This window comes from Centruroides vittatus, unplaced genomic scaffold, assembly GCF_030686945.1.
Source record: "Centruroides vittatus isolate TY-2023 unplaced genomic scaffold, ASM3068694v2 contig_506, whole genome shotgun sequence".
Lineage (NCBI taxonomy): Eukaryota > Metazoa > Arthropoda > Arachnida > Scorpiones > Buthidae > Centruroides > Centruroides vittatus.
Window position 1 is genome coordinate 266,082 of NW_027122293.1, and position 27,525 is coordinate 293,606.

The window sequence follows — 27,525 nt, forward strand, 5'->3', positions numbered from 1 at the left end:
TCTTCGTCATAAATTTCAGTACATTCAGCTGCAAACTCTCTACACCACTTCAGGACGTTTTTTACATCAATACATGGCTCGCCATACACTTCCATCAATTGGTGATGAATTTCAATCGGTTTAACGTGACATGGCGGCAAGGTGGTATGACATGGGCATACAAAAATTGCCACATCACCTACAAAAATGCATCGACCAAAATGTTGATTATGTAGAAAAATAGATAAATGTTCAAGCTTCAAAATGATATGAAAATTATTGAAAATAAAAGTTTCTTTGTATTTTTTAAAAAATGGGAGATCTTACTTTTGGGATTACCCTCATATTTCAGTTTTAGTAAATCATAAAACAGTTAAGGAATGAATTAAAAGCAATGTATTTTATTCTCATGTACTTTCACTCTTGCTAATTTAACTTCAGAATATTTATCTTAAATATTTCAAATAAAGAAATGAATAATGCATGGGTATTTATCTAATAATCAGACAATAAACAGTAAAACCTATTAATTAAATAGCTGATTGCTTCTTTAAACTAAAATAAAACATCCAAAAACAAAGTAATAAAGAATTAATGAAAATCTAAAAATAAAATATAAATATTTAATTCATCAACAATGGATCATCATTTACAAAAATAACTTTTCCTATTCTAATGACTATTTAAAATTTTCTATGACTTTTTTAAAATTTAAAATATCCTATTTAAAATTTTCATTTTCAATACATTTTATGCACAAAATTGCAATCCTATTAAAGATTTAAAATCTCGTTAAAATTAAAAAATAATCAGGAAACTATAGTTGGATAAATTCTATTTTGTAATATACAGTATAAGCATAGCTTACAGCATAAACATATTGTGTAACATGTCATTGTATATGAGACATAGATTGTGTAATAAATCAGTTAGTAATTGATAGAAAAAACTCAAATTTCTTCTCTTCAAATCCTCGAATTACATAAAGATTACAAAATTGTTATAAAATGCTGTTAGATCAAACACGGATAAGAAAAAATGTGAACAAGTATATCAAAACAAATTTTGAAATAGCAATATTCTGAATAGTGAACAATAATTTAACAATATTTGAGGATGGCAAGTTGACATTAATCAATAGTTTATGTGCTTCAAACATTTACCAGTAACATTATATATTATGAAAGAAATCTTTTAATCTAGGCATTTTCTTAGTGTTGTTATTGCTTTTCATTTTTAAACATTTATAAATGCACTTCAAACTCAATGAAATCAAAAATATATGCATTTCTATAATTTATTTAATTACTGTTAATTTCTTACATAGCCTATAACCTTGAGTTATCTGTGTTTTAAACTCAAAACAGATGCAAATTATGTGTTCTAGCAATTTTTATACGTAACATGCAAATAACCATATTGGCCGGTTCTTGATACACCAATCAGAAGCCAATCCTGCATTTCTCCAAAAAATGATGGTTACAGCATAATTCACTACAGATGGACTCTTCAACAGCTAATATAGTTATACATGGCTGCTGTAGCAGATGAATTCACACATTGTACATAGTCAGTCTTCAGCAGAGGTACTTAATCAATATATGGACAGATATAATTGGAGATCATGTTCATGGATTGTAAATCTTACCTGAACACTATAATGTAGATGCCTATTACACTTTTTTCTGTTGGATTACCTCAAAATACTCATGTACAAGACCTATCATCACAATAGAAGAACTGGCAGCAAGAGTTATTGCAGCCTTTGGCCAGATTTGAGAGACCATTGGCATTTGCAGTAGGCTTTGACGCTTCTTATTGTAGTCTCAATGTTGAACAGTTATTATAGTTGACTGTAGGGTTTCTCCTTTCCCGGTCTTTTGCTTGTCCCGAGATTCCGGGATAAAAGTGAACTGTTTCCTGGGATCCCAGGAAATCCCGGTATAGAATTAATCATTTTTAAGATATACAAAATATCATGAAATCAAATGATATAATTATTTTTCATTTTTTAAAGTAATTTAATATATTTGCAACCTCCAAAATCATATTAATAATGCTGTGTAAGATATATATTAAAAATTACCTTTGAATTACATAGAAATTTCACAAACAGAAAAAATTTATTAAAGTTTGCTGGAAAATGCATACAACAACAACAAAAATGCCTTTGAATTGAGTTGAAAATTAAAAAAAAGGAACTTAGATCAAACTTCTACCTTAAAATAACTTTCATTTTTTAAATAAAACATAATTTTTATAAGATTTTAAAAAGCAAAGATGGTCAATACTCTGATCACTCAACCTAATTCTTATTTTAGTAATGAAAAGTCCTGCTATCAAGAATGCCCTTTCCGATTCAATTGATACGAGTGAAGTCGTGTTTAATGCATTTAAGAGAAGACAGATGTTATGTGTTTTTTCACCTGTAGCCTGGAAGATTTGTACTTCATTTTCAAGATTGTAGTACTTCTTTTGCTCTCTAGTATTCTTGATTTGTCTACCTTGGCTGCTTTAATAGCAGTATTAAGCTTATAGCCCGATAATTCGACAGTTCGTTTGACTTTAAGAATAGGGTTATGAAAAAAAAGTTCATACTTGCAGACTTCGTACTCATTTGTATCCTTGCCCAATTTGCACAACTTGGCATTATGCAGTTATTGAAACTACTAGGCATGGTTAAAACCTAAGACAGCATAAGCACAATTATTCCAGATATTACAGGTTCTGACAAATAAAGAATTTTCAGAGTCCTGCCACAAATAAGCTATGCATTGATTATTGACCATTTGTGATGTGCCATAATGAGCAAAAATTAAAAAAAACTAATAAGTAAGTTTAAAATTAATAAATACAAATGTATTCTGACAGTTTATGAGTTGATTATACTTTTTATTTGCAAAATTTCCTCAACCTTAACATAAAATAAGAAAAAAGTGAATTTTTAAGAAATTTGTGGGATTTCCCAGGATATTTCCCGAGTTAAAAAACAAGCAGGATCCCGTTTGAGAAAGCCTAGTTGACTGCATATGCTGTATTTAAGACTAATTGCCAGATGTCACCTGTGCACAATAAACCTCTCTAGTGACTTAATAGTTTACTTCCAGATACCTGTTTATCAAACTGAAGTTGTTTGTTGTATCATTCTACAAACATAAGTAAAGTTTAGCACAATTGTGATGAATCAGCCTCTATAATTAATTTTGATAATAATTCATTCAGATTAACATTATTTAGAATTTAAATATTTTTATTTTAATTAGAAGATTAATTTACAATTTCAATTGATTTCAATTTATGTTTGTCAATTTAATAATATTTTGCATAATTAATGTTAATTTTTAATTCAGATATGTATTAAATTATATTAGAAATCAGTTATTTCAGAATTACATTTTCTATGTAGTCAAAAATAACAACTATAACAAGAAAAATACTTCTGTAAAATTAAACTCATTTGTCAGATATACTTGAAAAAAGATACTTAGAAACAGTTGAGAATTTACATATGCTGTATTTTTGAATGTATAACTTTGATTTGTGTGCTAAAAGACAATTTGACAGGGATGTGGGTTAATGCAATGGCAAATGATATATTGAAATTATGAACATATGTGGGTAGAGCAGTGGCATAGCGTAGTGGGGGCGGCACTTTAAGGGGGCGGCAAAATTTCACAATAAATAATAATAATACCTAAATAAGGGGGCGGCAAAATTTTCCTCCGCCCCGGGCGGCTGACACCCACGCTACGCCACTGGGGTAGAGAAATAATGGCTCCATAGGCACAGGGTATGTGACGAGACAAGTTATACAAAGGTTTTACTATTTTTTGTTCTGGCAATTTTTTTGGTTAATACACACAAAAATCTGGTATGTGTGTTTAATTCTAATAAAGCATTTTTTTATAACAGATTATATTAGAAGTATAATATAAAATTTTAAGTAAAATAATACAATATATTTTATTTTTGTATGAAATTAAAATATGTATATAAAATAATATAATACTTTAATCAATTGTTATTACATTAAGCAATAATGTTATGATCTTAATAAAATAAAACTGAAATTTTGTTAGTTTTATTTTCTAACAACTTACATCATTGGAATTCCATTTGGAATGGCTGCTGATGCAAGTACAATATTTCCTAGGGCATATATAATAGAAATATAGAAAATGGTTCTGAAAGAATAAAACACATTTATTTTTAATAAAAATTATTCATGTTAGAAATAAATTTCAAGGTTTCATTATAGATAAAATAAAAATTAAATTAATTAGAAACGCTGTATTTCCTCAATTCTAAGATACATGATGAGTTTTGAATCAAATTTTTGTATCTTTTTATAGGAGAGAAATTTTCAAATAATCAATTTTATTAATTTTTGTTAAATAACAACAGGTTAGAAAAATACAAATGCAATGAAACAGATTTTTGATAGCTCTATTTCTAAACTGCTATTTCTGAATATACAACGGCATTGTGCTAATGATGTATCATAATGTCAATTAAAGCATTAAATGTTAAAACTAATTTAAATTTCTCATTTGAATTGTTGTGATCATTGAGCAGTATAGTTGAAAATATGTATTATTGATGCATAAGGTTGATCATGGACCATTTTTGATAATCATTGTTTTGGATTGAGAATCAATTCTAAGACACGTGACTACTTCAAACAAGTAAAAATAACTTTAAAAATCATATCTTAGAATTAAAGAAATACAGAATGTGATAAAATTTTATGCACATTAGTTTTATAAAAGCTAATAGTGGTAAACATCAGCTATAAGAAGAACTTTCTCTAAAATATGCAATCTTACATTAAAAAGATATTTATTTTTAATCTAAAGTATATATAAATCTTACAAAACAATGTTTCATAATATTTAATGCAGATTTATAGTTATGTCTACTCTAATCTGTAGTAGGATAAGAGCAGACAAAAACATAATAATAATAAAATAAGCCATATATTAATCACTTCTGTATAAATGTATAGTACACAGGGTATATGTACAGTACGTCTTCGAGACAATCTACAGTACTTTCAATTGTGTCTCCTCAGTGTTAAAAAATAATATCATGTACGGTACACTGTAGATTTTTAACACACAACATTCGGTTCTTTTAAGAAAATTTAATTCTCTTATTCTCTAAATAACATTCAGTCCTTTTCCTTTTATTTTATACACTAATAGATCTAAATCCTTAAAATTAAAATTTAGTAAGTTTAAGGAAGGAAGGGAAATTGCAAAAGTACATCACTGTATATTAATAAAGAGGGAGGGATTGCAGCATTGTCTACACAGACATTTTTAGTGGTATTAGTGGCATACTGTTCTTATAACCTACTATTCATATGCATAAATTATCAGTTAGAACAGAAGTTCCAAACTTATTTTTATTGCATAACCCTTTTCACCTTAGTAAAAAATGTTGGAACCCTAACAATCTTTTATGATTATAGATAAAACAGCAAATGGAAACACCAAAATCAATTTATTGAAAATGCCAGAAAAAAAAAAAAAAGATTAGTAATGGAAAGCAAATATTATTACTTAATTCAAACTTGTCATTAATTGTGAAAGAGTTTAACTTTTTTCTTTCAATATTTTAAACAGTGCTAGTGCTTGGATTTGTACCTTTGCTTGTATCCATCCTTTCAGTTTCCTTATCACTAGGAGCATTTGAAGTACTTGCTATATTTTTCCTTAAAACTGTTTTCTTGACCAATGCTCCATAATTTTTTAATGTAGGATATACACAATATTAAAAGCACTATAAATTTATATGATTCCCAGTGGCGTAGCATGGCTGTCAGCTGCCCGGGGTGGAAGAAAATTTCGCTGGCCGGTTATTTAGGTATCTCAATTTAAAAGACTAAAATATACAGTAATTCTAAAGAACTTTTCAGCAAAAACAATCATCATTATTGTGTATTGTACAGGTTCAAATTTTTACAAAATATTATTATTATTTATTGTGAAATTTTGCCGCCCCCTAAAAGTGCTGCCCAGAGCGGGCCGCCCCTGCCACCCCCACTACGCTACGCCACTGATGATTCCCACTATGCTTTTATATGAAAAATACACAAAATATCACAAAATGATTGCAGTGAAAAACTCTAATAATCTTTGACTGATATGCCCATGTGTATGCTATACTGTTGTGCTATAACACACTACACATGATGGAACATTAATTCTTTTTTAAATGATTTTTCTAGCTTTTAGATTAAGTTTAACCATTTTTATGGTTTTCATTATCTTGTCAAACATTATATCATGATTTTGATTTATTCCATTACCAATAAATCAGTCCCCACTATTTATAAAACTATGAATAACTCTAGCACATGCATAGGAATGTCATAAGCAGACTTGATTTGAGACCAGAATAATTACAACTCGCATCCCAAATCTGCTTTGGCTCATTAATTTATCACTAGACTCAGCAGATTTTATTGTGGAACCCCAAAGTTTATTGTTTTCCACAGAATACAAGTTGGAAACACCTGAGTTAGAAAACTTTTCTAGAACTTTTTAAAGTCATTTCTTCAATGTTGGAAACTCCATGAATTATTATTGTCCATGTAATTAAAGGAATGAGAGTTTGCCAAAAGTATATTGTTGTATATGATAGGGAAGAAGGAAGTCAAAAGTGGCTCCAAACTGTATGCATAATTAACAGATAGTCCCTGATAAGGAAAAGCTAAATGTTTTCAAAATGTATTGTTAGCAAAATATTAAATATAGAAATATACAAGTTCTTAGCCAAATCAGTCGTCCTTCAAAGGAATTTTATATTATTTCTAGCGAGACACATATTATTAGTAATTTAGTTTTGAAAATAAAATATATTCAAATATTTAATATATATTGTGGTTCTAATTTTTGTAAAAGATGAATCTCATTTGTTATGCTTTAAATTCTTTATCAAATATTAAAAATATTAGTTTTTAGGCACTTATTTTTCAAATGCTTTAAAATATTTCCATGAAAAATGATATATTATATATAGATAAGAGAATTTTAAATTCATCAATTGTATAAAACAAAGTAAATGCTTTAATATTTTATAACTAAATAAAAGATAATAAACATGCTCAAATAATCTTGAAGAAACAGCAAAAATTTCATAACTAAAACGTTTTAGACGTTTTTAACGACCTTCTTCAAGTAGAATACATAATTGGGGGTGTGTGCTAGCCGCCGGAGGTACGGGTGAACTTTTGGAGAAGCTTGCTAATTGAGTTTTTGAGTGAATTCGAAAGCCGTAAGAAGTTGAAATATGTCAGATTTAAAGAAATTGGATATTTGTTAATAGGTTATCTCGTGTCTTAATTACGTATTTAATTGCCGGGATTGAGTCAAATCCAAGTCCTTTGCCTCTATCTCCTCAACAGATGAGCCAAGAAGATATGCAAAGAAGGGGGCGAGGCGGACCTCGGAAGAATAATCTCAAGGAAAAGGAAAAAGAAAGGCAAGTGAATGATACGAGCAAAGATTATTAACAATTAGATGAAATTTTTAACGAAAGTAGTCCTGTGACCTCGAGAGCTACAAAAATTTATGATTACTTCGAAGCATCAAGAGATACTGAGTCATGGATACAGGAAGTGCCACAGTATACTTAAAAATCGATATACGAGCTAATACAAGATAAATTCCTACAGTTTCACATTGAACTACAAGAAATTAAAACAAAGGTCAATTCTCTGAAAGAAGAAAATAAACATTTTCACGGAGAGTTGACAAAATTGTCTCAAAAGATAGAAGAATTAGAAGAAACATCCAAGAATAACTCCCAATTAAAAGGTATGTTGGAATATGAAATAGACAAACTAGTTAACGAAAGAAATAATAAAAATATAATAATTATAAATTTTCTGTTTAATTTGACCGATTATGAAAAGGAAATTAATTATTTCATTAAAAAGGACTGGCAAATAACCAATAGTTATATAGAAAGTTTGGTCAGACTATCCAACTGTGAAACCAAACCTATAGTGAAAATATCATTAAATCCATTATACGATAGAAATTTGATTATTAAGGAGTTCTGGAAAAAACAAGGTGAATTCAGTAATAAAGAGAAGGAAAAAAATAATACTTACTTCAGATTATTGTATCAAATCTAAAATGAGGAAGATAAAACTACTAGCAATAGCAAAATAGCAAAACGAGAAAAACTTAATGGAAATAGAATTATTATAACAGATGATTATTTTATAAAAGACAATATAAAATATACATATGATGTTAATCTAGACAAAGTAGTTCAATTGAGTTGTTGTTTGAGAAAGAACTGCCTGATATTATAGAGTTAATTATAATTAGATTAAAGAAACAATAGTTTTTCTAAAAGTTAAATTCATGGAAATAGGAAAAACTGAAAACAGACTCAATCTATGCTTATTCTTGTCGATACTCCTTAAAAAGTTTTCTTTAAATTAGGAAATTGTAAGAAATATTATCAACTAAACCACTGAGATTACTGTATCAAGTAGATAGGATTCAAAAGTATTTGGATCAATTATACATCTCAAGAGACTAAAGATGGTTATAACCTGACAAAGTCTATGTGATGTATTCCAATCCCAGGATACTTATATAGTAACGGATATATTCCTATGATTTGTTTTGTATAGGGAGACGCTAATGTTGCTGAATAGATACAACCTCCGTGCGATGAACAAGATCAACAATTGGAAATATTAAGAAATTTTATAATGTCAAAATTATAATTATTTATAATTTATATAATTTGCAACAAAGTTTTTAGTAGTTGCGTTACACAATTTGCAATTTCATTTATTTAAGTACAAAATATTGTAAATGTATGATAATGTTAAACAAAATGGATAAGATGTCAAAATATTGTAATTAATATATTATCATATAACAAAATCAATTATGTTGGTTATCAACTGAAACTTCCCTTTGTAACAGGTATACCCTATTACAAATAAACTTTACTTACTTACTTAGAATACATAATGGAATGCCACAAAGGTATTTTGGATAATAATTTTCTAGAATAAAAATTCAAATTTTACCATCTGAACATTAAGACGAATGTATAAAGTTTGAAAATATTCAAAAAATTCTAAAATGATCGCACATAAATAAAATGAAATAAAATAAAGGAATACATAAAAATAAATCGATAAATACACAATAAGACATTAAACAATGAACCCACATCAAAAAATGACCTCCAAGCCAACAACAGAATTAACTCTTGGAGGTCATTTTTTTGTATACCTTCTACCATAAATAATGCAAAGCCTTGTGATGGCTACAGCATGGACTGATTACATTATTTAATTTAATAGATGTGGGTTCATTGTTTAATGTTTTATTGTGTATTTATTGATTTATTTTTATGTATTCCTTTATTTTATTTCATTTTATTTGTACGCGATCGTTTTTGAATTTTTTGAACTTATACATTCGTTTTACGATATCTTAACGTTCAGATGGTAAAATTTGAATTTGTATTCTAGAATATTATTATGCAAACTACCGTTGTGGCATTTTATTACGTACTCTACTTGAAGAAGGCCATTAAAAATGTTCAAAAATGTTTTATTTAAGTGTGTTTATTAATATTTTATATCATTTTAATCTATGGGGTAGTTTATATATCATCAATATAATTTAAAATTATTGGGTTGTTCGGAAAGTTCGTAGCGATTTTTAAGAGAAATAAAAGAAATTGTTTTAATACTAAAAATATACTTTTATTCCATTATGTATGCGCCATTGTTTTTAATGACGTGTTGCCATCTATGGGGCAGCTTCATGATACCCTCTTCGTAGAACTTTCCAGTTTTTTCCACGAAAAACTGATCCATGTGGTTTTTGCAAGCTTCCAAAGTATCAAAGTTTTTATCATGAAGGGAATTTTGTAGAGAACGGAACAAATGGTAGTCCGACGGGGCAAGGTCGGGTGAGTAAGGGGGATGGGGTAAAACATCCCAGCCTAGTTCCAATAATTTTTGGCGTGTTTGTAAAGACGCGTGAGGTCTGGCATTATCTTGGTGAAACACAATGCCTTTTCTATTGGCCAGTTCTGGACGTTTTTCTTTAATTGCCATGTTCAGCTTATCCAATTGGGAACAATACTTATCAGAATCAATTGTTTGATTCTGTGGAAGCAGCTCATAGTACAGGATTCCTTTCCAATCCCACCAGACAGTGAGCATGACCTTCTTTGGATGAAGACCGGCCTTTGGAGTTTTTAATGGTGATTCATTTTTCTTACCCCACGATCGTTTTCGGCTGATGTTGTTATAAATGATCCACTTTTCATCACCTGTCACTAAACGCTTCAGAAAAGGGTCATTTTCATTTCGTCTTTCAAGAGAATCACAAATGGAGATGCGATCCAGTAAGTTTTTTTCCGTTAAGTCGTGAGGTATCCAAATGTCATAACGATTCACGTATCCGAGCTTCTTTAGATGTTGAAATACAGTACTGTTTGATGACTTCACTATGTCTGCAATCTCTCGAGTTGTGTAATGAGGGTTTTCATCCAATAATGCTTTGATTTGGTCCTCTTCAATAACAGGAGGTCTTCCTGAGCGAGGAGCATCTTCAAGGCTGAAATTACCCGTTTTAAATTTTGCAAACCACTTTCAAACAGTTGATTCTGATACAGCACTCCCACCATAAACATCACATATCTTTTTGCTGTTTGTACAGCATTTTTGCATTTACGAAAAAAGAAAAGAAACAAGTGTCGATAATGCACGTTGTTCGCATCCATTTTTGCAATGAGCCAAATTAAACGCTATTTGAATAATCTTAACGGTTTTTTTGTAACGGACGCGTCTCAAGGTCATTTATCGTAATATTCATTGGTTTGTACAATTCTAATCATTTTTGCGTCAATCGGTGTCTCAACTGTTGGCTATCAAAAATCGCTACAAACTTTCCGAACAACCTAATATTAATATCAGTTATAAATTGAAAATAGTTGAAAATTGAACACAGAAAATTAATATCAATTAAAAAAATAATAATAAAAGTGATAAGAAATAAAATATTTACTTATATTTTCCTAAAAAGGAGTCCGCCAACATAGCACCAAATATTGGAGTAAAATAACATCCCATTGTAAATGTATGGTAAATGGTAGTTGCAGTATCACCATTGTAACGTATAATATTAACTAAGAATAAAGTTAAAATTGCTAAAAAAAAATAAAAGAGAGAAAAAAGAAAAATTTAAATAAGAAATTTTCTTTATTCTATTAAATAATTTAAAATTTCAATAAATAAATATACAAAACAATTCAATTATTTAATATTCTTTTTTGTTTTTATTATTATTGTTTACATTAGTACTGGTGATGTCATTTAGACAATGTTTGCTTACCCTCATATTAATAATAAAATAACATATCCAGTAAAATAAGTTACAATTGTGACAAAACAAAAACATATTAAGTTAAATAATTAAGTATAGTAAAGCAATTTCTTACAACCTTAAATGTAGGAAATTCAATATGAAGTTTATCTTCAATTTTTACAGTAGCCTTCAGGTAGTAGTATAAAATAATGATTTAATAGTAACATTGAGATGACAATATGGAGAGAATAAACAAGAAGGCTAGCATTTCTAGCAGTATCAAATTTAATACCTAGATCATGGACTACATAATCAATGATTTCCAATCTTTGATTATCAATAAAAAAAAGGTGTTTCAAGTTGGTACAATCACCAGGCTATAGATCATTATTTTAGTCTTAAGGTGTGTTTCAAATTTATACGGACACAAAAAAATTAAAGTGAAACACAAATTTGCTGCATTAAGTGACTAATGTTTTATTAAAAATAATATGGATTTACATGTTTCTACACTGCAAAAGAAGAATTTTAATCAAACATTAACATTTTGTCACTGAAAATAATGTTTATGAAACTCTTATACAAAAAAACTGTTACATATTTATCCGGACAGGCACTCATTTTATGACTTAAACAGAATATTGTTTAGTTTCGAGCATTGAAATATGCAAATTAGCTTACATATCCAATTGTAATACAAATTCTTTATGTTGTTCAACGTTCTAAAATGGGTAGAACAAAGAATTTATCTGATTATGAAAAAGGGAAGATTGATGCCTATAAATCACAAGGCAAGTCAATAAGAGAAATTGCAGCATATATAAATCGTCCAAAATCAACTGTTGGTGATTATTTATCAAAAAGACTTGGCAAGGATGTACCAAAATTCAAGACAGGTCCAAAACCCAAGCTTACTCCTCGAGATTGTAGACAAATCATCAAGGTTTGCTCCACAAAACAAACATCAGTAAGAAAAATAAAAAAAGAATTAGACTTGCCTTGTAGCAGCACAACAGTGTGGAGAGTTTTAAATACATCTCCAATGTTAAAATTCAGAAAAAAAGCCAGTAATGCCACCACTTTCATTAAAGCACAAAAGTGACAGACTTGATTGGGCACAAAAACACATGACATGGTCCGAAGAATGGATTGAAGTTTTGTTCAGTGATGAAAAAAAATTCAACTTAGATGGTCCAGACGGTTGAAGTATTATTGGCACAATTTAAGAACCGAAAAACAAATTTTTTCAAAACGCCAAATGGGTGGGGGATCAATAATGGTGTGGGGTGCGTTTGGATTCAACAGAACCACAGATTTAGCATTTATAACTCAAAGAATGAATTCAAAGAAGTATCAAGGCATGCTTGAAGATCATTTATTGGAAGCTGGACCAAATATTTGTGGACCAAATTGGATCTTTCAACAAGACAATGCCCCTGTGAATGCCTCTAAATCAACAAAAATGTGGTTTAAACGTAAAAATATTAATCTGATGACATGGCCTGCTAGAAGCCCTGACCTGAATCCAATGGAAAATCTTTGGGAGATGATGGTTCGTACAGTTTATGCCAATGGAAAGCAGTTTTCCACAATTCATGATTTGAAGGCAGCAATTTCAGATGCTTGGGATAAACTTAAGATTGAATTCCTTCAGAATCTAATTGAAACGATGCCTAATCAAGTATTTAATGTAATTAAGTTAAATGGTGGTTACATTGGCCATTAAATTGTAAGAAAACTTTGCAATTTGAAACCTGTCCAGATAAATATGTAACAGTTTTTTTGTATAAGAGTTTCATAAACATTATTTTCAGTGACAAAATGTTAATGTTTGATTAAAATTCTTCTTTTGCAGTGTAGAAACATGTAAATCCATATTATTTTTAATAAAACATTTGTCACTTAATGCAGCAAATTTGTGTTTCACTTTAATTTTTTCGTGTCCGTATAAATTTGAAACACACCTTACTAGAGTTTATTTGTAAATTTAACATCTTTTTTTTTTTAACTATTTCTGTCCTGTAGGTACTAATAGGGCTTGTTTTAGCAAGCCCACTATGGGTTTAGCCAGGCCCATGATGGAGTGGCTGGGTGGTGAGGGATGGGACCCAACATATCTGGCCATCTTGCTGTCTAATTTAACATCTTAAGTAAAGTATTAGGTTTATTAATATTGCTTTGTAATGTATTTAGTATTCTGTTATTCAGAGATACACTGATAAACTGGCTGTTGAAAAATTAAACCAACAAAATAAAATGGGTGGAGAAGTCATTCCAACCCCTTATGAAATATAGGTTTTGAAACTTTTGGTAGTAGTTGCTACCCTGTGATGCATGAATGTCATACAGAGAAGTCTGACATTAGTTTTAAACATTTGTGAAAGCTACAGATGGAGTGCTGTAAATTCATGGATAGAGCTAAATATATGAAGCTAATATATGAAAAGCTAATATATGAAAAGCTAAATATAGCACTGTTATTGACATACCACAATTTTTCTCATTCAGGTATAGTTTTCAATTTTTTAAAAGGATAAATGTTTTTAAAATGTTTTAAATTAATTTATATTTGAGAAAAATTATTCATTAAATTTAATTATGTCTATTCTATAAACTATATATGACATAATACAAATTTTTATGAGATTGATATACATGGATTCATGTTTTAGCAGATGTAAATAGGTTAACTCAGATGCACAGGAATGATTTTGACTATTAATTAATGAACGTACTTACTAACTACTTTTATTACAAAATTCAGTATATTTAGTAAAAACATAAGTAAAACATTTTAAACACATTGTAGAAATTTTTCTCTTAATTGTAAAAGATTACATAAGTGTCTAAGTAATTATCAGGTAAAGCACAAGCTTTATAAATTTGTGTTTTACCTCTACTGAGGTAAAACACAAATTTATATCACATTTTATTCTATGAGGTACCTTACCTATAGACACACATCTCTGACATAAAACAAGACTATACCGTATAAAATAAACATTAGAAATTCAAATGCCTTTTAGCCTTTTCAAGGAAATTATGTATTATTTTTATTTTATAGTTTTGTACAAGTGTTGTGTCACTTCTAATCAATACCGTTTTTATAATTAAGTAGACTATGTTTGAATAAATATTGTTCATGTAAATGATTGCCTTTTAATTTTAATTTAACCATTAATATTGAATAATAATTCTAAATCAGTTCGGCCTAGGCCAAAATAATTAAGCCTAAAGTATTTAGGACAAACTAGATTGTCCTGGATAAACTAGTATATCCTGACACATGTAGGATAAACCCATTTGGCCTAGGACAAACTAGTTTGGCCAGTAACATATATAAAAAATTAATTACTAACTTTTTACTATATTTATAATAATAATTGCAATTCTTAGTTAAGAAATATGCATCTAATAAAATATTTATTTATTTAAATTTGATGTTATCATAATACCTTTCATTCCATAATAAGAAAACCTTTCACAGAATTCATTTCCAATGATGAAAAATACTGCTTTAGGATACTTTTCCTTATCTGGATTCTAAAAATTGAATATAATTTAAAAAGTTACTGCATAAATAAATATGAATTTTATCTTTATATATTAATACTTATATTTTTAATAAATTTTTTTATTTGTAAATTAAAACAAACAACTGAAATATATTTTAAATCTTTAAAATTACAATATATTCTATGTTATTAGTTTTACTTCACACAGTTTGAAACTGATCAAACTGATTACTCTCTTTATTTTCATAGTTACATTTTTAATTTGAATTAGATTAAGTTTGAATTATCTGATACTATGTAAACCCCAGACTCTCGGTAAGGCCATTCTACAATCAGTATCTGTCCCTGAAGAGTAATATCCTGATTTTTGTAGTTGTTGATTGGCATGTGGACATTTTTGTGGTTGGCAGTTGACATCGTTGACATGGGTCTAGTACTGAAAGGTACAGAGGAAGCATGCAGTACTATGGTGTAATTTGGTGGGGTCGTTCTCATGAATGACAAGTAATGTCATCGGCATAGACTTAAATCAGTATGTGGTCATTTCCTAGATTAAATGTATCATTCATGAAGAGATTGAATAGGAACGGTGAGATGCATAACCTCACCATTCCTATTCACGCTGCCCTGTGGAATGCCTTTGCATTGGGTTAGTTATGTAGAGGTGTGGCCTCTCTATTTGACTATAATTTTTGGAATTTGTAGGTGGATTATCATGTGTGTGTATTATTTTGTTTTGTGTAATTATGGCTTGTTTGATTTTGGTTAATTGTTCAAGCATTGCATCTTTGTTTTGTATCATGTACGGGTATTTTGTGTTGGTGAGTTGAGTCTCGTTTGATGGTTAAGTTTTGTGCTGTAAGTTTGCCAATTGGTCGATGTTGGCTGGAGGGTCTTCCTGCTTTTAGGTTTGAGCAATTGTGCTGATGGTCTGGACTTTTATGTATTCTGGACTTTTGGGGGATGTATATGAATGGTCCCCAGAGCAGTTAATGCATATCCACTTTTCTGTTTGGCATTCGTTTTCATCATGTGGTTATTTTTTTTTCAATGCAATATGATGTGAAAAAAATGCAGTCTATCAGGGATGGAACTTGCAACCATGATTATTTTGACAGTCTTGGTGAGGAGTAGTTGGTCTTGTTGTCTGGATTTGAATCTTGTTACATTGAGGAGGTATCCATTTTCTTTTAATTGGGTATAAATTTCTTTTGCCTCATAGTCTGTGGATACTCCTTTGATAATTACATTCTTTCCTGTAAGATCTCTTGGTTAGTGTGTTTTTGATGGGGTTTCCATTTATGTGTGTCATGGTTAGGATTTTGGTAAAACAAGGTTGTTTGGTAGTTAAATAGATTTGTCTAGCCCTAAATGATGGTTATGTTTCGACTGTTGCTTACAGTGGTTTTAAACTGTTTGTAGATTTTAGAGTCTGTTAGCTTAGTTTCAGATTGGTGTGAGGTTTATTTTGCAGGCAGGATTAATCAATTGAATGGAGTGGTCAGTCCTGTATCCATTTAAGGAGCTCATCGGTATCCAATTTGTCATTCCATGTCCAATAGTCTTCCAGAAAAACAGTTTTGTTGTCAGCACCCATTGAGCTCACTTCAATGACTTCCAGTGAGTGTTGGTCAATGGGTGGGGAAGCCCCTGTGATGAGGTTTCCTCGTGCAGTACTATTATAGTGTTTGTGTTCATGATTGCATTGTCTGGGTTTTTTGCCATGAAAAGTCTTGTAAAGTTATATCTACTTTGAGTTGGACTCTTCGTCAGGCCTAATCAGCTCTTTACAACAGTCAGGTTCCGTATTCCAACATCACAAACTCACTTGACTTCAGGGAGAGGAGATGCCGTTGTAAAGTAAACAAATCTTACCCCACCCAGATTCTTCCAACTATCCTACACATTTTTAAAGATTGGCTTACCAACGTGTTGAATTACTTATCTCGTTAGACAGCTGGATTGCCAAACGGTGGCACCTACTGCTCTGGAGGACCTGGGATTGAATCCGGAGGAGTTTCAAAAAAATCCCCAGGAATTTTTTGGGGGGTCCAACAGGATATGTCGGCTCCAGTCCCTCGCCCCATTGTGGCCCTGGCAAAACCCATAATGAGCTCGCTAAAAGAGGCCCTCTTAGTTCCCACAGAGCAGAAAGAGTAAAAAAAATTATCTCATTGTTGTCTTGTTGTCAGGATTAACTGTTTCAATCTATCATCAAAATCAACCTACTGGCATCAACACTCAAAGAAAAATGTGGATGGAATGTCAGGAAGTTTACTCCATGTTGTCATCGTCCTCCTCTGCTCGGCACATAACTATATATATACAGTCAAACCTGTTTTTGTGCGGGGGATAGGGACCGCATAAAAGAAAATGCATAAAAAAAAAATCGCACGAAACTTCACGAGCAGCTATAAAAAATAGTTTTCGCAACACAATTTAAAAAATATTTTTTTATGCGGTGAATAGGGACCGCATAAAAAAAGTCTCACGTAGAAAATAACTCAAAACCGTACGAAATAACTAGGAATTGCTTTTTTAACTCCTTGGGCCTTTTTCTGCAACACCTAATGGGGAAAAAATCCTCTAAGAATTTTAATTTTTATATTAATTAATTATTTCCACTTAAATACGAATCTAACATTAAAAAGTTAAAAAATAATCGTTAAATAATGATTTTATTTGATAAATATAGCTGCAGGAAGTGTTATTTCATTTAACAAGGCGTGAAATTTCACACCTGCAGTCCAAAGCTGGAGGGGAGCTAACTTACCGCATCTGTTCAAATATAACATAATATTTATGGTTTTTATGCTATTAAAATAAGAGGGGACCGAAATAAACGTATGAGAAAAAAATTTTACTGAATAAAAAATGAAAAAACCTGCTGATGTCATAGAAAACAACCAACAGAGTTTTTTAAAAATTTTACAGGAGTCAATTATGTTCCAATTTGATTGAAATTTTCATATACCGCACAAAAAAAATCGCACAAATAAAAATCGCACAGAAAAAGACCGCACAAAAACAGGTTTGACTGTATATACAAACAGCATCCCGCCAATGCCATCGTAAAATACCGTTTCCAGAATGGAAAAATGCAGTTTATGGTACATAACTTTAATAATTATCATATTTTTTGTCGTACATATTAATATTATCGTAATGTAATTTTTTTTATACACACGTACAAAAACATTTGAAAAAAATTATTATTAAAACAAAATGTAAAAGGAAATAACGCTTTTAAAGATTGATCATTAGAAGCATTGACGGAAAAAAGTGCACAAATGCCAAATACAGTGGACGAGAGGACAGCACCCTCGAAAAACTAACTGCCCAAGCAAATAGCCGGCTATTTGCTCGGACAAATAAATGTAACTATGCTGTAGATATTTATAATGGTGGATTCAGAGCTATCTGAATCCACCATTATAAATAGCAAATATCCCAGTTACAGTTAATTGATACTTAGGTAGTTGAGTTCGAACATATAGAGGTTTCGTGAATTAATCAAAAAAGTTCTTTATCCTTTCCCTGTTTCCAGAAAGGAGGAACACTCTATTTTCGTTTACTTTTTATGTGTTCATTATGAATTAATCCTAATAACAAAAGTTTTTCTTTGCTAGTAGTAAGCGTCGTAGTCGAATCATTTTGAGTTTTATTTCCATACAATGCAGTAATTCACGCTTTTCTGTGACGAGTTCAACGCCAACATGTGATGTCATCATCTCCGCGTCACTTTCTCCCGTTCGTTCGCAGATAATGTCAATTTATTCTATCAAACAAAACGCGAAACGGGAAAAAATCAGAAAGAGCCTTACTAAAGCTCAGCATGGAGGCCGTAGTTAATCCGCTATGACTATAGCTCTAAGAGGAATAGGAATTAAAAGTAATTTATATTTATATTGTTACAAAATTACACATAAAATTAACTTTTCATGTTAAACTTATGAAAACGTTTACGTAAAGTAATGAAGAATGAAAAATCATCAACAAGTGCAAAAAAAATCTTTGTAATTATTACATATTCATATACAGTAACAAATTTCTTCGTATACTAAATATTTAATAATATTAAATAATTTTTATACTCAAATTTTATATATAAGTATCGAATTTTTTGTATTTCTTCACCTTTATTTTTGTTTCAGTTTTAAATTGCCAAATTTTTCGTAAACATTCAATATATTTGATTTCGTTTCTATTAATTAGTACTTGCAATTCTACGATCACCTCGAACTCTGAAGGTTCGATTCCGAAACCCTCAGAGAGAGTAGTTCTGAGGGTCCCAGAATGGAATCCGGACGAGAATTCTCAAAGAATTTTTCATGAAGGGTTCGCCCCGGAATCCCTCGTTCTTCACATCTAACTATTCTCATTGTAAGCTTGACCAAACCTACGATTGGTAAAGAAAAAACTCTTCTTGGGGCTCTCAGGAGGGAAAGAGTTAAAGGAAAACAATACTGTGCAGCTATTTTATTAAATTTAAAAAGCTAATGATTATTTTTAGTTATAATATATATTAACGCTTCGAGAGCTAAGACAGCATGAGTTAAATTGCTTCAATATGACACATAACTCGCAAATATGATCTTAAGTAGATTCAGCCAGTATTGTGAGGAACAATAAATAGAGTAAATTCTAATTCGAATTACAGTAGTCTACTTAATAAAAGCTGCAAAATTCGGGTGTAGATTCGAAACCGGTTCCCACTGTAGATAAACAAGATCCTTAAGCGTAAAGCTATCTGACCAAAAAATGATTTTAAGTTAAAATGACCATTTCGTCATTGTTTTTTACGAATAAATGATCAGTTGTTTTTGTTATTCTAAATTTTAAAAATATTATATGATTTATGAAATATCATATTTTTTAAAATTTACAAGTAATAGATAAAAACATGATATATATTTATCAAATGAAAAGATTCCGATAAATATCCAGCACGTGTGTTATCTACCTGTATCTGGGTATTTTCTATTTGAAATTTATAATTAGATAAACGTCAATGTGATGTAAAGTATTTAAATTCTATTATTTTATAATATTATGTCAGTCTAATCGGTTTTAATTTAAAATACTATTCAATTAGATGTAATTATAAATGTAAATCACTCGTAACAATCACTTGTATACTTTTTGTGAATACATTTATACTAAATAATTATTTATAACTTATTCATTGATTATGCAAACGTAATAAAATTAGGTCTCTTATATCAGATTTATTTTCAATTATTTTTTTTAATTACTAAATTACAATACAGTTAATATGTATTTTATATTCAATATCGATTGATTTTATTAAATATGCAATATTTTAGGCATGCGTTGCTTTATAATAAAAATTGAACAGGCTATTTAACATCAGAAAACATAAAGCAAACACAGATCAATGGAGCAAATAATTGATGATGATCATCCTACTTATACAGCATGTAAATCTATTCTTTGTTAAAATTACTTTAGCCTATACAGCTGTAGGCGTTAAAAATATTAAAATTTTGTTATTAGATACTTAAAATAAATAAATAAAATATACAAGTATTTGCTTAAAATTATTCTATTATTCTTGAAATCTAATAAAATTTAAATTAAAAAAAAATCAGTTTTATTAAAATAACACATCAAGCTTAAAATTCAAGACTGAATTTATATGAGCCTATAAATTATTTGTTAATAATTAATAAAATTAAAAGTAATTTTTTTAAAAAAAGATCAAAAAGAAGCGTCAAATATAAACCTAAAGTAAAATAATTTTATACAATAATAAATAGTAGCAAAAATATTTAATTATCTTTAACTTTTTGACAAAATTAATCATAAAGAATATAGTTCATATGCTAAATTTTGCTAATAATAATTTTATTATTTAAATTTATTTTAATTAATACAATTAAAACAATGAAGAAGACTATTGTATAAAGAAAACAGTACGTTAAATCTATTAACAGCGTTTATAAAGAAAGATTTAAATTTAATTACACACAACCCAATAAAAATTCAAATAAAACAGGGTTTGCAACTACGGTATCTCTTTCACGTATCTTTTATTTATTTATTTATGCACAAAAATTATTATTATTGTTATTTTTATTGTTAGAAATTCCTTTTATTTTGACAGATATAATAAATTTACCTTTTCTTGGCTCGTATTTTCTCCTGTGTTATCCATAAGACACTATTGATAAATACTAGCTGAACGTTCCTATCTTATATTTGTGATAATATTCACTTATTCACTGTATCGCTTAGCATACTTGACACAGAAAAAAACAAATGAATTGCAATTTGAAACTGATTATATTAAGTATATGCTTTTATCGCATTTAGTTATCTCTTGGTATCAGTTATAGTTTAAATTCAAACAAATGTTAAATTTTTATCTGTATTATATTCTTCTATAATATATATTTTTAAAGCAACAATTTAAAAATTTTGATTATAAAATAACAGTATAGAAATTTATAAATATGAATCATTTAAATTTTTTATTAGATAATGTACGTTCTTTACTCGTTATATCATAGATGTGTTGAATATAAAGAGATATCGACACTTACAAATAACCTATACTAACCTATATTTTAGTTTCTGATACATTAAATAGATGTGTATATGTGTATATTATTTATTATAAAGTATATTTTGTTTTATTTTATAGGCGTAGGTCTATATTTGATTCGAACTATTATAATAACAATTATTATTTATTCGAACTGAAACAGTAATGTAAGAATTTGAAAATATTTATCTTTGTTAGTAGAACTGAAATCAAATTTAATAGGGCCAACTTATATTTCAAAATTTTATATTGTTATGAATACATTTGTGAAATTCGGTTTCATTTTAATAGTAATTAGAGAAAAATCAGAATAATTTATAAAGATTAAATGCAGAAAATTATATCCAATCTACTGTTTATACCAAATTACTGTATAATCGATATAAGTTTTAAGAATTATTAGTTTCAAGATATCCCGATAATCAAAATGGTACAATACAACGCAAGATTTTAAATTATTCATCAAAATTGATTTCTCACTCTCACTACGCTAACATTTTTTCCAATCCTCAAAACATGCTTTGAAGTCGTTTTAGTGAAACACCCTTCAGGACTCGCAGAAAATATTTGTTTTATGGCATCAATCGACTCAACGGGTGGTCAATAAGTGAGAATTTTAGTCGAGGAAACAGGAAAAAGTACGCGTGCACCAACAAGAGCATTGTGAGCAGGTGCATTGTTGTGGTGCAAGATCTATGAGTTTTCTCGCCACAAATCAGGTCATTTTCTACGAATTTCTCTATGCAAAAGACGAAAAATGCGCAAATAATATTCTTTGTTAACAGTTTACCAGTCGGAAAGAATTCGTAATAAACCCCAATAAAAATTTGGGGTTCCGCAATAAAATCTGTTGAGTCTAAGGATGTATGAGTCGTAATCTTAAAAACGATCCAATATATAAATAAAAATACAATCGTTAAATCTGTGTATACAGTATATAAAAACCAAAATGTTCTTTCACCATTGCACACAAATATCGTAAATTTAAAAATAAATTTGATTTACAATTTGAAAATTTCAAAACAACTTTTAAAACGGTTTTTAAAAACATTGTTTTAATTTCCAATTGATTTATTTCAGTTTTAATTAATTTGCTTTGATTTATTTTTAATTGTAGTGTTATTTTCGGTTTCGGTTTTAATGTAAAATGTCTACCTGGTATGCTTTAATTCGTTGATATCTGAGGGTTTTTTTATTATTAAAATGAAAAGGCTTCCATGATAAAAATAAGCTGGAAACCTTTGGTTTAGAAACTTTAGATCATAGGTGGGGAACCTGCGGCCTGGCGGCCGCATGCGGCCTCCGCGAGGTTCTTGTGCGGCCCTTTGCCACCTAGTACAAAATGGTAGAGTTCGTTTCAAACAACTATTGTACATCAACGCCATGACAGTTGCGCGAAAAATCCCGCCAAAGACAGTCATATTGTAACATGACGTCACAATACTAGTCTGAAACGGACTCTAACACGCATGAGCGAGGCTCTGGCCCACAGACCATCCGTTTCAGACTTGGACACTCAATGTTAATTCTTTTAAACAGTTTTTAGCGCCCCCAAGTTGCAATAAGAATGAACTAAACGAAAAAAAAGCCGGCTTATGTGTGTGTGTGTTTTTTTTCTTTTTTCTTATTTTTTTCTTTTTTCTTTTTTTATTTAGAAGGAATATTGGGAATTAAAAAATTACAGATGCACATTTAGAGGATCAATTAAAGCTGTGTGTTACGAAGCTTGATCCAAATACACAATTACTGTCAAACAAAAAACAAAGCCAAATAAGTCACTAACTTAGTGAATAAAAAAATATTTTTTATTGTATTTTTTTATAATATTTTATATGTATATTATATTTAAAATTTTGTAGTATTATATTTTATTTTTCTATATAATGCAATAAATTGTTAAATCTATAGAAAAACTATAATAATTTCACAAAAGTCACTTTCTTAGGTCAATCAGCTTTTTTTTTTTTTTTTAACTCTTTCCGCCCTGTGGGCACTAAGAGGGCCTCTTTTAGTAGGCCCATTATGGGTTCGGCCAGGCCCACAATGGGGCGACCGGGTGGTGAGGGACGGGGCCCGACATATCCGAACGGACCACCCCCCGAAAAATTCCTGGGGATTATTCGACCCGTTCGGATTCGATCCCGGGTCCCCCAGAGCGGTAGGCTGCCACCTTGACCGCTCGGCCATCCGGCCGTCTGGGTCAATCAGCTTATGCGGCCTCTCTTATTGCTGCCTAATTTAAATGTGGCCTCTAATGGTAAAAAGGTTCCCCACCTCTGGTCTAGATATTATCATATTGTTCAAAAGCGATTAGGAAATAGAGGAGATTTTGTGTTTTAAAGACTACATAAACATTCCTACTTTTATTTAAATATTGAAATTTGACATTACTAATCAATTCAAAATACTGTCACATAAAAATACTTGTCAATGTTATTTAATATCGTATTTTCTCTATTAAATCCCTGTGGTTTATTTTCCGAGGCCGTAATTTATTAACATCTTGATTATATCTTTTGATACAAGCTCGCTATCTCTTTTGGAAAGATATTTTGAACCAGAGTTTTCCTAATTACTCTTTGGCTTGTAAGCTTTCGATTTATGAACTCGATCGTGACTTTTCCTACGCCCAATATTTGTAATTTTATTCCAAAAAAATGTTTCCGGGAACCTTGGAATAGAAAGTGCTGCTCTACTCTAGACAATTTGAAGAGGTAGATTTTAGTTAAAAACTCCTTACTTGCCACTGTAAACTACATTATCCTATACAATGCAACATTATCCTCCAACGTGTTTCCTATGTTTTCAACCTGGGTTTATATTTAACAGCATTTGAATCAAAGAAATGCAGTTTATTCTTTTTTCCCCTCGTTTTAACAAATATTACCACATTATTGAGTTTTTGGTAAGCCAGATCTCGAAAACAAAGTGGAATTTTCAAACGTTTATAGGGGATTTTAAGCTTATTTTTTACTCTAGAACTATCCCTAAAATATTGGCACGGAGTTTCTTTCCACCCTCTTCTATATAACATATACGTAGGCCTATAACTTGTGTATGTCTAAAGTAAAATCAATCTACTTTTATTTTATTTAAATAGCTTTAAATTTCAAGTAGGATCAACTTTCATCAATAACACGATTGTTTTGAATAGTTTTAAAAATTAACATTATGAGCCTAAGAATGCGGTGTTTTAGCAATTCGAATACAAGGTGATTCACTGGAGACTGAACACTTATGTGGAATATCTCCAAATACATTAAAGTAAAAAAATTAGCGTGTAACACGAACGGAATAATTCTTTATTTCATGTCCAAGCAGTCGACCACAGTATGTTTTACATTACATATTATCCAAATTTGACTGTATAATCATGTGAAATTGAACAAAGTAAGTGTTCAATCCCGATTAATCACCCAGGGCTTGTCACTGATTTCATGTTCTAAGACAATGGGATTTCACTTTGCACAATAATCTTGAGAAATCAATTCAAGATTGTTAATTTTTTTTTTAATCTTGTTTGAATAAGAGATATGCTGTTATAATTTTGTTTAATAGAGCCAACTCCTATTTTTATATCAATTTAGCATCATTTTTATATTTACTTATTACAAAAAATAATGACGTCAAACCGATATAAATGTAGCCTATATAGAAAACAAATGTAAATAACTTAACTTAATATTCACACGATAAAAACGATAACGCCTACAATAAGCAAATGTTCAGATAGTAGTTAGTTTAATTACATTTATATGAATAAAGCAATCAAATATTCATAATAAAATTACATAAAATTTTATATAAAAAAAAATACAATTTTATTATAAGTTAGGTTAAAAATTTATAACTTTTTTCATTAAAGTAGATAAATAAATAGCTATTTAAGTTTTTCCTGAATTAACTACGTATTTAATTAATTAGAAATGTTGCAACTCGTTGAGTAAAATAAAAAAAAAAAAATCCAACAACGAGAGTTGTGTAACTTTCCCGGCTGTTATGAGTTTTTATTTTTAAAAAAAACTTTTATATTATAGAGAGGTTGAGACCGAAGTTTTAAACGCGAAAACGTGTACGTCGGACGTTGAGCGCCGCTTTCCTGTAAACCTAGAAGTTTGACAATGGCGTTTGGAAAGTCAGTAGAATCATGCTCGACATTCCAAACGCCATTGTCAAACTTCCAGGCTTACAGGAAAGCGGCGCTCAACGTCCGACGTACACGTTTTCGCGTTTAAAACTTCGGCCTCAACCTCGCTATTAATAAGCAAAAAAGAAAATTGTATGTGGCGCCATCTTTTATCAGATTTTGTTATAAAAAACTTTTAATATTTTTAATTACTTTAAAATGGCAAAAAGCTTAATTTTGAGGGTGGGGATGAGTTTTATATAAAAGTATAAATGTTAATAACGAGTAAAATTGTCATTAAGTTTGATCCTACTGGAGATACACACCATCTCCTTTATCTCCCACCTTTTACCACCAAAATTTAATGGCACCAATACCTCTCATATATAAGCCACCTTGCCAAATTTTGTTACTTAATCTTTATTCCATAAAAATAAATAAAATTAATATCATTAAGTCTCAGATTTTAAGGTGCAACACCTCACTTCTCATAGTTTAGGGGAGAGATAAGAAACATTTCGTTTATATTTGTTTATGTAATAAATAAGCTGCATTTGTATGCACATTTTCATCTTTCTTTCATTATTTTTAATGATTCAGCACCATTTTCTCCTTTTTCCTTGATCTTTTCTTATCTTAATTCATAAAAACTATTTATTTTTACAGAAAAACAGTATAAATGTATTTATTAAATATAAAGTAATAATATTAAACAACTTAATAATTAATCAGTAATAATTTAGCACTTTAATATTTGTGATTTACAATAACAATACCAGTTATTGCAAACCTACCAGATTACATTTCTAACATTTTTTCCTGCTGTTTTGTAATGCCGAAAGTGACAAGATCTAAACTGTACTAGTTGTCAAATTCCTTTAAAGATGAAGTATATTGAAACTGATGTAATGTATGTTATTGTTTTGTTAGTTGATGATAAGCATTTGTTATCTAGAGTGAAGAAACACATGGAGAAAGAGAAACATGAATGTTGTAAGGAGGTACACAGGTCATTTAAACAGCAATATTTTATAGGAAATTTGCTAAATAATGCTGTAAATCAACCAGGAAAGAAATTCTATCAAGATCTTGTAACAGCTTTTCTGCAATCAGGAGTGCCACCATATAAAATAAACCACTCATCATTGAAGAAATCCTTACGTTCTATTTTTTATGCATTCCATCAGTTTTACCTGAGGAAGAACTATTTTTAAAAAGTTCAAAAACGTTTGTGAAAAAAGTTTTCTCATGATTTATGCTGGTAACAGGTTCCAGATTTAGTGTTGATTGAAGAAATCGTTTTTAGTTCACAAAAACTTCTTTCAACCTAATAGAAAAAGCCTTACATTTAGCAACATTGAACATATGCTCGTGGTGACCTACAACAATTTTGTATTCAATTGGAAAAAATAATCTCTGTGTACCTTAATAAATTATTTTGGAATTTTCTGAAATCAGTACTGTTTAATTTTTATTAACTATATAACATGTTTTGTTTAAAAAATGCACATTTTTGCCTATTTTACAATTTCTTTTGTCCCTATTCTCAGTGGTGTAGCAAGGGGGGGTACAAGGGGGTCTATCATGTACTGGGCACCACTCACAGAGGGGCACCTAAATGGTCTCCAAGACAAACTATATATGTTTCTGGAGGGGGCGCCAATAAAGTGTTGTGCCCCGGGTGCCAGTTATGTTTGCTACGCCACTGCCTATTCCATCCCTTTTTTCAGATTTCTTTTCACCCTTTTCTTCCCTTTTTTAGTTTTCTTGTATCTTAAAATCAGAGCCATAAATATCGTACGAGTTCAGCCAAATAATTTTGAATCTACGCTAGTGGATTGCCTGAGTTAACAGAGTGGGATGACATCTCGACAGCTGCCAGTTTATAACAGATGACTAAACTAATTCAAGCCTCATATAGTTCAACAACTGAACAAATTTTGGAGGTTAAAACAGAAATAAGTTTGATTTCAT

The 27,525-nt window shown here is 29.9% G+C and overlaps 1 protein-coding gene across 2 annotated transcripts in view; it reads right to left on the bottom strand.

The window, feature by feature from the left end:
* Positions 1–27,525, bottom strand: part of LOC136978344 (solute carrier family 15 member 2-like) — a 101,374-nt gene that overhangs the window by 50,806 nt on the left and 23,043 nt on the right. The window contains exons 1-4 of one of the 2 annotated variants that reach the window (XM_067274051.1): positions 21,000–21,147; positions 14,798–14,885; positions 11,043–11,184; positions 4,080–4,163 (exon numbers count right to left, since the gene is read on the bottom strand). In XM_067274051.1, coding sequence (XP_067130152.1) covers positions 4,080–4,163; positions 11,043–11,184; positions 14,798–14,885; positions 21,000–21,035 — 350 coding nt within the window. In that variant the 5' untranslated portion in view covers positions 21,036–21,147. Of the gene's footprint in view, positions 1–4,079; positions 4,164–11,042; positions 11,185–14,797; positions 14,886–20,999; positions 21,148–27,525 lie in introns of those variants that run through there. The other variant, XM_067274050.1, reaches the window with a different exon arrangement.